The 12,021-nt window shown below is 35.3% G+C and overlaps 1 protein-coding gene across 2 annotated transcripts; it reads right to left on the bottom strand.

Annotated features, from left to right (window-relative positions):
* Positions 1–2,026: 2,026 nt before the first annotated feature.
* On the bottom strand, positions 2,027–6,269 carry LOC137962510 (CASP-like protein 5A2). 2 transcript variants are annotated; one of them, XM_068809411.1, is made up of 4 exons: positions 5,936–6,269; positions 5,312–5,539; positions 2,586–2,718; positions 2,027–2,383 (listed from the first exon to the last, which is right to left on the bottom strand). In XM_068809411.1, the coding sequence occupies exons 2-4, from the start codon at positions 5,524–5,526 to the stop codon at positions 2,192–2,194; spliced, it is 540 nt and encodes a 179-aa protein (XP_068665512.1). In that variant the 5' UTR covers positions 5,527–5,539; positions 5,936–6,269; the 3' UTR covers positions 2,027–2,191. The 2 variants fall into 2 exon arrangements, with proteins under 2 accessions (XP_068665512.1, XP_068665514.1); XM_068809413.1 differs by having other exon boundaries at positions 6,178–6,269.
* Positions 6,270–12,021: the final 5,752 nt, after the last annotated feature.

The following is a 12,021-nucleotide window of genomic DNA, read 5'->3' as shown; positions in this document are numbered from 1 at the left end:
ATTTGGCATTTTTACTCCTATCGTTTGAGAGTCGGTGTCCTGTGGAAGGACACCGTGATGGAGGAGTTTATTACTACAATTCTGGGCAATGCCTATAGACCCACTACTTACAGAGGATTGGAGTGTGCCCAACATTTAGCATGAGTCAAGTCTATCATTCACCCAAGAGGTGTTTTTCTAGTTACCCTGAGAAAGTGGGTAGACTTTGTGCCCCACATTAGGGCTACTTTTTCGCCTGGCATGATGGTAAATAAAGAGTCATCTCATAAAGATGGCACTGATGTAATTAGTTTATGATTTATGTCTCTTATTCACTCTTACTAGGGTGGAGATATTCTTGTAATATTAGTACTTATGACATCTATAAATACAACTTAAGAGGGGGAGTCTTATTCACTCTTACTAGGGTGAAGGTATTCTTGTAATATTAGTACTTATGACATCTATAAATACAACTTAAGAGGGAGGGTTTGGACAAGTCCATTACCCTAATCTTCCTCATATTTTCTCCAAATCCTAAGTTTCAACAAAGAGAGAAAAGGGGAGACTTAATGATCTACCCCTTGCCTTGAATTTCTATTTATAATTTATGAAGGAAAGTTACAATCACTACATTGTTCTTAGGGTTACATGCTCTCGAAAGGAAAAGACATAAGTAGACATATATCATTTTCTCTATTTACACCCTTGTGTCACCCTTATGAGAAGAACACTAATTTACACCATTTGCCATCTTTTTGAAGTGGGTAAGGTATATTTACCTTAATGCCCCTTTGAGATGTCTTCCAACAATTCAAGACAAAGAAAGGGTTGGGACAGTGGCGGACTTGCCCGAGAGGACTGGGACGACGACTCACCCGAGAGGAAGGGCTTCACGACAGAGAAAGAGATGGAGGAAAGGCTGAAAATCGAAAGAGGAAGCACATAGGAGGAAAGGCAAGGGGTCAAAATTCCCTAAACCTTGAAATTAAAAGAGGACCGTTGATTAGTGCTTTCGGTTGATTGAACGGTCTTTGTCCCATTTTCGTACCTTTCGCAGCTTAAGAGGTTTCGTACCTTATCAGCCATTCGATCATGATCAATGGCTATCTTAGTCGTCCGATCAAACGACTATCTCAGTCGTCCGATCATGATCGGATAGCTGAGATAGTGTTTCACATGTTTCGTACCAAATGACTTTTCGTATTGGATGAATCCTCTGTGTGTGCATATATATTATTTTTTATATTTTTGTATTTTGACATTTTTTACATTATTGGATATTCAGCTATATAAATAAACTTTTAAATTCATCTTTGCAAAAAATTATTTTATTTTATTAAATTTTAAATAGATGTATAAGAAACAAAAATAATTAAATTATCATTTATATAAAATTGTTAAGATTTTGTCCGATAATATATTTTAATTTTTTTAATATTAAAAATAATGTAGGAAAATATTTTTCCAACAGTTGATTTTTATAAAAATATTTTTAGGAAAATAAAAATATTTATTGATAAAACTTTTGATGGAGAAATATTTTTAGGAAAATAATATTTATTTGTCAATAAAAAATTTATCAAGAAATATTTTTAGGAAAAGATAAAAATATTTATCATCGATACCTATCACCAATAAATATTTCTAGGAAAATATAGTTTGCAAAACATATTTCTTTACAAAAAAAAAAAAAAAAAAATCGGTGAAAATTTTCATCAACGAATACTCGTTCTTTTGCAGGTAATCACGAGCAGAACATTTCGAAAAAAAAATCATCAAGAATAGTTTTTGCAGAAAAAAATTCTACCTTTTCGCAGACGAATTTTTGGTTAGAGAATTAAACTTTTGTTAGTGAAGAGAATGTTCACTACTACTAGATTAGAAGCAAAAAAGTATGTGTAATCAAAAGGAGGGGCGTAATGTGACAAAAGGTAAATGAACTAGTGAGTCTTTAAGTGCATGGAAATAACTCTTTTTCAAAGCTTTGATGCCCTAGTCCAGAACTGTATAATTACAAAAATACCCCTTCTCGGTTGCGAAGATCTTCATTGGTTAAGAGTTTAGTCAATTTACTGTATAATTCTCAAGCCTGAGTTGTCCGGAACTATACACAGCCAAACAAAATTCTATAATCAGCCAAAAAAAAAAAAAAAAAGATAAACTGAATTGATGCTAAAAAACAGCGGCTGGAAAATTAGAGCCAGCTCTGTCACCGTGATGCCAATGACCAAAAGTTAAGGAGGAAAGACGGGGAGATTGCGAACCAGCTGATAAAAGCCATAGCAGTTGCTGTCTCGAACTTACTGCAATCGTTCTGAGCACATTCACCAAGATCGTTACCAATGAGAACTGTTATTCCAGCGGAAGCACATGCAGCTGCAAAAGTAAGCGTGGAAGTGATCTGCACCAGAACAAGTATTTTTGCATGTTAAAGTACTAAAAAGCATGTCAAAATGATCTGCACTGGCAAAACATGAATATCTGTTACAGATTTCAAAATGCTGGCAAATAATTTAAGATGATCTGAGAACTAATATATGTTATTTGGTCATGTTCATCAATACCTTCAATACCAAGATAAACAAGGAAAAAATTTGTCTCACCCCGTCACCAATTGTGAACAAACTGACTATTCGAGAGTTCCTCAAACAACGCTTCACAAGAAGGGCATAGACATCCACCATGGCTAACGTTAAGCTCCACAAACTTTGCAATATGACTGCTGCAACAAGGTAGCTGAGTCCAAAAAGAGTAGTTTGTGAGAGGAATATGAAACTTTTTCAACATGATTCAGCAACCACAATTATGCCATCGCTAAAAAAAGTGCAGATGTCACACTCCAAACATTGGCCAGGAAGAAAACCTGAAATGAGTAAAACAGGCTCACAATGAAAGTGCTAATCAGCGATCATGTGATAAATTGGCATGTAAATATGAATCCTACTTTGCTAAGAAGGAAATACAGAATTTGAAAAATTCACAAGACCAGATTTACATCAATCAGTCACCATAAGCCGATAAGTTCCAGGAAAACCTATTCTCTTCAACCTAGTGACAGTAAGCAAGTCAAACTCCAACAAACAACCAGGAGATATCCATGTCAGTGAAAGCAGTTAGCAGGCTCAAACAGATAAATCTAGGCGAAGCAACTCTCCAAATACCCAAAGCTTCATCACCTTAAATGTACAATGTGTAAAGAACCCACCAAACAGCTAAAAATGACAATGATAATCTCATATAATTTGAATTATAAGGAATCTTAAAGAACCACGAAGAAGTCATAAGAGTATCGCATATGGCTGGCATCATCAAGGCCTTCGTGCGAAATTCAAAATAAGGACATGTTAAAATTAAAAAAAAAAATAGACAATATTTTATTTATAAGAAAGATATTCACAAAATAAAATATTATAAATATGTCATTAAATAAAATTTCAATTTGGAAATATGAATAGTGGTACAAGTTCCAACTGAGAAATTTTATGTGAGTCAAAAAATGGTTGCATTTAAAGAAGCAAGGGTCTTGAGAGCACAATCAGTATCAAAAGAGAAAATAACAGAAGAAAAAAAACAAAACAAAATGGACTTCCATACAAGATGCGATGAACAAGTACACAAAGGAAAACTAGTCAATCCAACAGAGATAACTTCATCAGGAAACCGACATCGAGATCTTTCCCCCAAAAAAAAAATTCAATTTGGAATAATTTCACAACAATCTAGGTGAAAGATAGCAACAGAAGCTAAGTTTTCTTGAAAGCAACAGGCAGAATCCCAGCCAAAAAAATGAAAAGAATCATTACATGAAAGGGAAATTTTCACCAGAGTTTCCTTAAACCTCCAGAGGAGCCTACCTCATTGGCAATGTCCTCCACAACAAAAAGAAATAACAAATTTTGCTTTGAGAAAGAATTAACAAATGAAACCTCTATTTACAAATAGTTGCACCTGACATTTGAAATCCACTTTCCAGCGAGTAGCTTCTGTAATTTGCCAGATTAGACAATTTTTTTTATAGCAACACAGATATTTTGCTACCTGAGCCTTTCAATCAACAAATAAATCTCAAATAAAGTGCAAATACGCATCATCAAACACAAGAATAATAGAATAGTCGAATTTGTTAGACCATTTATCTTTACAGTGAGAATAGTGTATTCAAGCAAATTTAAAAGATTAAGATAAAGGTTTTTCTAGTTCTTTAAACAGAAAAACAACAATATGTAAAGTTATATAACTATCCAATAAAAAATTTCAAGACATTAAATTAGCAGAATCTGATTTTGATTAAAAAGAATGTGCACTACAATTTTCCCCACATTCAATAGAACCACTCCTGAAGAATCCATTTAGGATATGCATGGGAAAATTAGTGAGCACATTTCTTTTTTAACCACACAGATGTCTGCTAATTTAATGGCTTGAACTTTCATATTGAATTACCTATTACTTTAAATAGTGTTTCTTTTTTCATTTACAGAACAAAAAAGCCTTCATTTAAATCTTTTAAATATGCTCGGATATACTAATCCCAATGAACAGATAAATAAATAACAGATTCGACTATTATATTATTCTTGTGTTTGATGATGCATATTTGATTGAAAGACTCAGATAGAGAACTTTTGTGTTGCTATAGAAAAACAAAAAAATTGTCTTTGTTGGTAACTTACAAAAGGTACTTGTTCAAAGATGGATTTTCAAATGTCAAGTACAATTATTTGTAATTAATTTGTGTTTTCTTTTCTTTTCTTTTATTTTATTTTTCTGTTGAACCTTTAAGACAAATGGCATTACTTAGAACAAAAATTTAGTATAAAACATGGTAAAAGAACCTTCACAGAATGATCCATCAGCCCAACAAAAAAAGTGCTTCACTTCCTTGTGAAACATATGCATTGAAACTAGACAATCCTTTATTTTTTGGGTAAACATAGACAATCTAATTAAAAACCACCAGAAGAAGAAAAATAGAAGTCAGGAAAGATGGCCGGACAAGTCAACAGAGAATTCCTAATAAGCTAGCATGGTATTTAATAAAGCTCAGGCCTATCTGGTCCAACAAGATCCATGTCTTAGTTGAGAGCATCTTTTCATTAGCATCTATTACCTATTGGACTAAGAAAGCAGGTCGGTGCTATTTGTAACCAGCATAGATTTTCATAGTCACATTACACGAAAAGTAAACAATCGAGTGGTTTGAAACCCATCAAAATATAGAATAATGGTCATTGCAATTCTTTTATGATTCAGAAGATACAGAACAAATTAGTTAAGCAAATTCAAGCCAATGGGACAAGACGATTACCATAATTGAAAGCTCTCTTACCAGAATGCAGTGACGGATGCAAAATCACTGGTAGATGCCATGACACACAGGGAGGCAACTGCGAAAACAAACTGAAAGAATCTCAAGGCTAGACCACCAGGGGTTCCAGGCATTCCCTGGATATCCTTCATCCTCACTCTAGGTGCATCGTTCACTGCCCCTTCAGTGAGAGGAGGAGCTTCCACAGGATGCACTGCCGGATGGCTTGCATTCATTGCTTCAGGACACCTTTTCTCATACGCCCATCACCATTCACAAAAACAAAAAAATCTGCTTAGTGGAACGAGAGAACTTCCGCGCAAAAACAAAAAAAAAGTTGGAAAAAATATGTAGCCCAAAACTGCTTCCTAGGTCACAAATCTATTGCACGAAGGAACAAGACGCCTGCAAATTTGTGCACAGACACTATCTAATCGATTAGCTGCGCCAACTATCACGGATTTACATAAAAAAACGCAGATTCCATCCTCGCTTTTAACTTTCACAAGTCTATCAGTGTGGGGGATTAGCAGAGAAGGGGATAATAACCCTAATCGACCCCCACCTGATAGAAGAGACTTTAACGGCTCTTGGGTTTCAGAACCCTAGTTACACAGATTACAACAGCGAATCAAAGACAGAAACCTCTGTTATGCAGAAACAGCATCCCAATTCAAAGGCCCTGAGTTAAAGAGAAAGCATAGCCAATTCAGAACCCAGAATCTACAATCTTTGTAAAAGCAACGGCATCCAGAGTCAATATTGAAACCTGCCGATCCTACAATGGAGAATAAAACAAGTGCTATACAAGGCCAGCTTTCCGAGATCGATTTAGAAGAGACGACTGAAGGGTCGAGAAAATAAAAGGGCGATTTAGGATGGAATACCCAAAGCTCTTTTCTCTGGAGAGGTTGTTGAGGTGGCATACGGGGGAGTTTCCAACCCTAGGCTACCCATGGTCACTGATCGACGTGGTGCAGAATCGTAATCCTCAAAGGCCCTGTTTGTGCTTTTTTCATGAAATGATGGAAAATATTATTAATAGGTATATGTTTTAAGACTCATATTTTCTGGAAATATTTTTTTTATCTAAAAATTTTTACCAGAAAATCATAAAAATTTCCGGTCAAAATGGGTCGCAAAACCATATAATTTTTTTTGAATAAGTATTTGATAATCGATCTTGTACCACTTTCAGTTACATGAGGTAATTTTTCATAATAATTTTATATTAATACTTTATTTTACTACAACATTATTGGATAAGTGTGGTATTGTATGAAATTGATTATTAGGCTTCGTTAGTGTCCTTAGTTGAAAATTTATATTCTAGGAAAAATTATAAATATGCTTTTCTTAGGATACACATTTCCAAGAAACCTTTAGATAAAATCCTATTAGTGTCTTATATGAAAATTACATGAAATTTTTTAGAAATTTTCATATAAAATTAAATGGATATGTTAATGCATTTTTCTAGGGAAATAAATAGAAATGAATAATCAATCTCATACATAACCATACTTATCCAATAAAATTTCAGTAAAATAAAATATTGAATACAAAATTGTCTTGAAAAATTGTCGTATAGAATATAAAATTGTCATAAAAAATTATCTTGTACTGAAAGTATTATAACATCAATTTTAAATACTTATTCAAAAAAAAATTATACGGTATTTTGGCCCATCTTGACTAGAAAATTATATGATTTTCTTGGTACGAATTTCCATATAAAATAGTGTTTCCAAGAAAAATTAGGCACTAATAATCCCTGAAAACGTTTTCCAGTAGAACTATTTTTCTAGCATTTCTTGAAAAATGCACTAACATGGCCACATCTCTTGGACGTGTAGGCCTTCTCCTTGGATGTGTGGTGTTGGAATATATGATGTAATTTGGATGAGACTAATGTAATTACTTAAATTTTTTATCTTTTCTTCACTCTTATTAGGGAGAAGGATATACTTATAATATTGGTAGTTTTGATACCTATAAATATATATTATGGGGGAGGGTTTGGACAAGTCCAAGCCCCTAATTTCTACCTCCTTTTTCGTCACGTATTCTTCTCTCTTTTCTCTCTTGGATGTGTATCATACTCTATCTTCTCTTCCTTCTTCTCCCTTCTTCCTCCTCTCCTTGGCTTAATCTCATTACCTATGAAATCTTGGAAATCAACATGGTATCAAAGCAGTAATTTTTAGGATTCATATTATTTTTCCCTTTAGGATTATGCTTCATGAAGGCGTTATTACTATGATGAAATTCGACGGAGTCTTATTCTTAGAAGGATCCTCTTCTCTATTTGTTTGTTGCTGCTTCTCCGAGATATTATGGCTAGTTATCCAGAAGATATCTCCTCCTTTGATAGATGTCTCATTTACTGGGTGGTTATCTCTTTGCTGTTTTTTTTTTCTTTGACAACTTATCTCTATCTCTGCTTATTTTTGGTAAAATGGCTAGTTGTTGTCTGATTGCTGCTGATTTCCCGTAATTGATGATTGCTTTCTCTGCTTGATTAATTTTTGACTCATCTGCCTTGATTGTTGCTTCGAGCTTCGATAGAAGATACCAAGTGGCTAATTGATTTTGGAACACTATTTCTTCTATAAGATTTTTTTTCTATCTTCGAAAAATCTCTACAGTTTAACCGCTGCAAATATAATTTTCTGTCATCCAGGCGAAGTCTCTACAAATCCGTGTTATTATCTGTTGTTTTATTGCCGATTGATGTCCGATAATTTGATCTTTGGAAATTCCTCTTATCGTCATCTTGGTATCTGCCGAGTTATCTACCTAGCCATTATTCACGTCATTCCTGAAGCTGTCAATGCTGCTGATTTTTGGGCTTATCTCACATTTGGCTTGCTATTTTTAATCCTCTCTCCGTCGAAAACTCTTTTTCACCGAGTTATTTGCTCTTATCGGCTGTCGACATCTTCTGAAGTCACTCTCTGGTTTTCCCTAGTCATCGAGCTATTCCAGGAAGAAGATGACCTTAGATTAAATCGTCTCTATTGATTTAATTTGTCGAACAACCCTGCGAGCAAGCGACTTGGACTGAGCGGAACAGAGTGTTATCATCGTATCACGATGACAATAGGCTGGAACAACTGATCCTTCATTGGCGGTTTTTTCTTATTTGGATCGTAACATTGTTGGAAATTGTTCGAATGGATTTTCTTGGTGTTTCTCTACTGAGTTGTTGTCTATTTCTAGTTTTGGCTAACTGATTTACTAAGTTGGTTCTGATTCCGCTCTATTCGGTGTCGCAGAGAAGAAGAAGATACACTGTTGCAAAATTAATGTTTCCCTAAGTTAGGAAACTGAGTTTAATCGAGCGTCGGTTTTGAACACAACTCGGACCAAGCTGAGTTAACCTGGTGAATCTACCGACCCGAGGTTGTTTTTGTTCTACCAATTCAACTCGGTTTAGGTCAACTTAGTGAGTCAACTCAGGCTCGGATCAACCTGACTCGGCCCACTTATTTTCTGCCTCAGTTATACGTGTTCGGGTCCCGAGTTCTATACATATTTCTTTTGTGACTTGGTTATATTAGTTTACTATTTGACTCGGTTCTCTATCTCCAGCTAGATTATTATCTTGAAGTATTGACAACTTATTATTCGGTTCAATTTATTATTGGCAGTTTATTACTTGAATCTAGCTTATCACTTGGGGCACTACTTCCTAATGAATACCCTGCGAATTATTTCATGTGTTCTTATTACTCTTAAGGACTTCTATTATTTACCTGTTATCCGCTCCTATACAACTACACATGTGGTACATATTATTTGGGCATTGGCACATTTCCGCTACTGCTATTGTGTCTCTTTGATTGAGACATTATTTCTGAAGAAGAATTCCTCAGTTGCTTGCCTTATGTTCATTATTTGTTGACTGTTGTTAGCATTGATTCGTCTGATGCATAATTTGAATTTCTTCAAAAAATAAATCGCATGGTGGCCTTAGCATCGCATCTTCTTCATTAACCATTACCCATTGGTTATTTGATAGTCTTTCTCCTACCATTCTTTACTTGACTCTCACTTACCCTTATTGGCCAACCCTTTTAAAGCATTGCTTTGGTTGTTCCCTTTTATTCATATGGGTGTTTTAAGTCCATTGAGACTTTTTATTGGTATCCGTTTGCCATCTTGTGAATGACAGGCAGTACCCACTTTAGTGATTATTATCACTATATTTGTTCAAAATCTTTTGAGTTTGGTTTTGACTTATGTTTTATCACCCATTTCTACCTTTTGAGAGTTTGTACCTGGTGTCGTACTTATCCTTGGGACACTGTGATGGTAGAGCTTATTACTACATCTATGTTATTTGGTTCAAGTTGGGATCATTGCCATTACCTCCCAGTTTGAGGGGGAGTGTTGGAATATATAATATAATTAGGATGATACTAATGTAATTAGTTTAAATTTATTGTCTGTTCTTCACTCTTATTAGGGTGAAGGGTATACTTGTAATATTGGTAGTTTTGATACCTATAAATATATCTTCTGGGAGAGGGTTTGGACAAGTCCAAGACCTTAATTTCTGCCTCCTTTTTCCTCATGTATCATACTCTATCTTCTCTTCCTTTTTCTCCCTTCTTGCTCCTCTCCTTTGCTTAATCTCATTACCTATGGAATCTTGAAAATCAACAGGCCTTCTTTGGTCGTGTTTTCTTTCTCCATTTCTTCTTTGTCTTCTTCTCCTTTTCCTTCTTAGATCTTTGCCCACTTTGATACCATGTTTATTTTTAGGGACAACACATAAACACTAGAGATCTCAAAGGAAGGAGAAAAAAGATGAACTCTAGCTCTTGGCAGAGAGGAGAGAAGAAACCATGGAAAAGAGAAGAGGAAAAGAGAGAAGTGTAAGGATGAATTTGAGCCAAGAGGAAAATGCTTGAAAGCTCTACCTCATGCCTTGAGGCTATATTTATTGTTGTGTGAAGGTGTTTACAATGACTACAATGCCCTTGGGGTTACATGCTTCAAAAGGAAAAAAAATAAGAGGATATACACTAACTTGCATAGTTACACTTCTATGCCATCTATATGAAAGGTTTCCTTATTTACTAGTCATGCCACTCCTATACACGTGGGTGTCTTTTAACAACTATGAATTTATTTATCTAATAATACTTCAAGCTCAGTTTCATAGACCAAGCCACTTACCTCTTCAAAAGTGGCAGAATCATCATCATTGTCTTCAATTGTCATGAGTCCAACATTGTTTTCTTCTTCTTCCAAGTGGTTGGACTCCTCATCCATATCATCCTAAGTTGAGATCAATACCTTCTTCTTCTTGTTCTTGGGATATTTACTTCTAATGGGGTTATTCCTTCAAGGTTTGGCAATTTGTTCTTTCTATGCTTTGGTTTCTCACACTCAAAACAAACATCAGTTTTCATATATGATTTGATATTTGGAGTTATATATTGGCCTTTTCTTAATTTTATTTTATTTTTCCTATAGATTCTTTGTGGGTGTCTAGTGATGAAACTCTCCTCATCAGAGCTTTCTTCACAAGTGAAACTTTCAACACTAATTTTGGCTGAAAAGCAATGGTTTTCTTTTTGGGTTGGTCTTCCTCAATTTCTTGAGGTTTCATCTCATAAGTGAGAAGGATTCCTAGTAGCTCTTCCTAGCTCATAGTTATAAAGTTTGCATTCTCATGAATGATGGTTTTCCTCATGTCTCATGACTTTGGAAGTGCTTTGATAAGCTTATCAGTTTGTCTATACAAGGAAATCTCTTATCCTAAATATTCTACTCATTTATAATATGAGTGAACCTAGTGTTCAACTTAAATATTGATTCACTCAGTCTCATTTTTAATTCATCATATTGGGCTATCAATAAGTTAATCCCAAAGTATTTAACTCTAGTGGTTCCCTCATGTGTGACCTCTAATTTTTTTAAAATTTCCTTAGCGATGTTACATGTAGATATCCTATTGAACTTATTGGGTCCTAAGTCACATAACAAAAATTTGATGGCCTAAGAGTTTGTTTTGAGCTACTCCTTATCTTCCCTGATAAACTCATTAAATCCCTTTGTAATCGGAATGCTATTCTCAATATTTTGAGGCTCAAAAGGGTCATTCTTGGTTACATGTCATATGTCCCAATCCATGGATTGAAGAAAGAATACCATTATTACTGTCCAATATGCATAATTTGTTCCATTGAATAAAGGAGGACGGTTGGGAGATTGTCCTTCGAAAAGGAGTAATTTATCCTAAGTTGCCATTTAATGTTTTTCAAAATAAAGTGTATTTTTTTCAATTAAGTGTTTGGAGGCTCTGATACCAATTATTGGCCCAGGTGGTATGGATGGTTTTGAACTGAGCCGGCTCGAGCTCGGCTCAGTGCCGGTTCGGTATCCCACGAGCTTGAGCCAAACTCGAGATCCGAGATCGGCTCATTTAAATTAACGAGCCTAGCTTGACCGAATCCAGGTTCATCTCGACAACTCGCGAGCTGGATCGTTAATTTAATGAGTGGAGGGATTCGGGGGATGTGGGATTTTGGGAGTCTCCGGGCCGAGAAGAGAGTTGCGTCGTGGGACTCACTTCCATTCCATCTCTGCCATTTCCATGCCGTCTCAGCACGGTTTTCTCAAGGAAATCGTGGATTATATATCAAAATTGATATCCGTCAGCGGGGATTCATCGGAAATAGGGGATTTTGGTCTTCATATCCCTCGTTCTTCCTCTC

This window comes from Aristolochia californica, unplaced genomic scaffold (genome assembly GCF_029961685.1).
Source record: "Aristolochia californica isolate CCGP_79_NKW_82.1479 unplaced genomic scaffold, dmAriCali1.0.hap1 SCAF_4, whole genome shotgun sequence".
Classification (NCBI taxonomy): domain Eukaryota; kingdom Viridiplantae; phylum Streptophyta; class Magnoliopsida; order Piperales; family Aristolochiaceae; genus Aristolochia; species Aristolochia californica.
The sequence above is the reverse complement of the archived record's forward strand: the minus strand, read 5'-3'. Positions and strand labels throughout refer to the sequence as shown.

Coding starts and splice junctions, on each gene's coding strand:
- LOC137962510 (XM_068809411.1), bottom strand. CDS start 5,526: ATGAATGCAAGCCATCCGGCAGTGCATCCTGTGGAAGCTCCTCCTCTC. Junction 2,719..5,311: donor GCATCCGTCACTGCATTCTG/GTAAGAGAGCTT, acceptor TTTTGGACTCAG/CTACCTTGTTGCAGCAGTCA. Junction 2,384..2,585: donor TGTTCACAATTGGTGACGGG/GTGAGACAAATT, acceptor GTTCTGGTGCAG/ATCACTTCCACGCTTACTTT.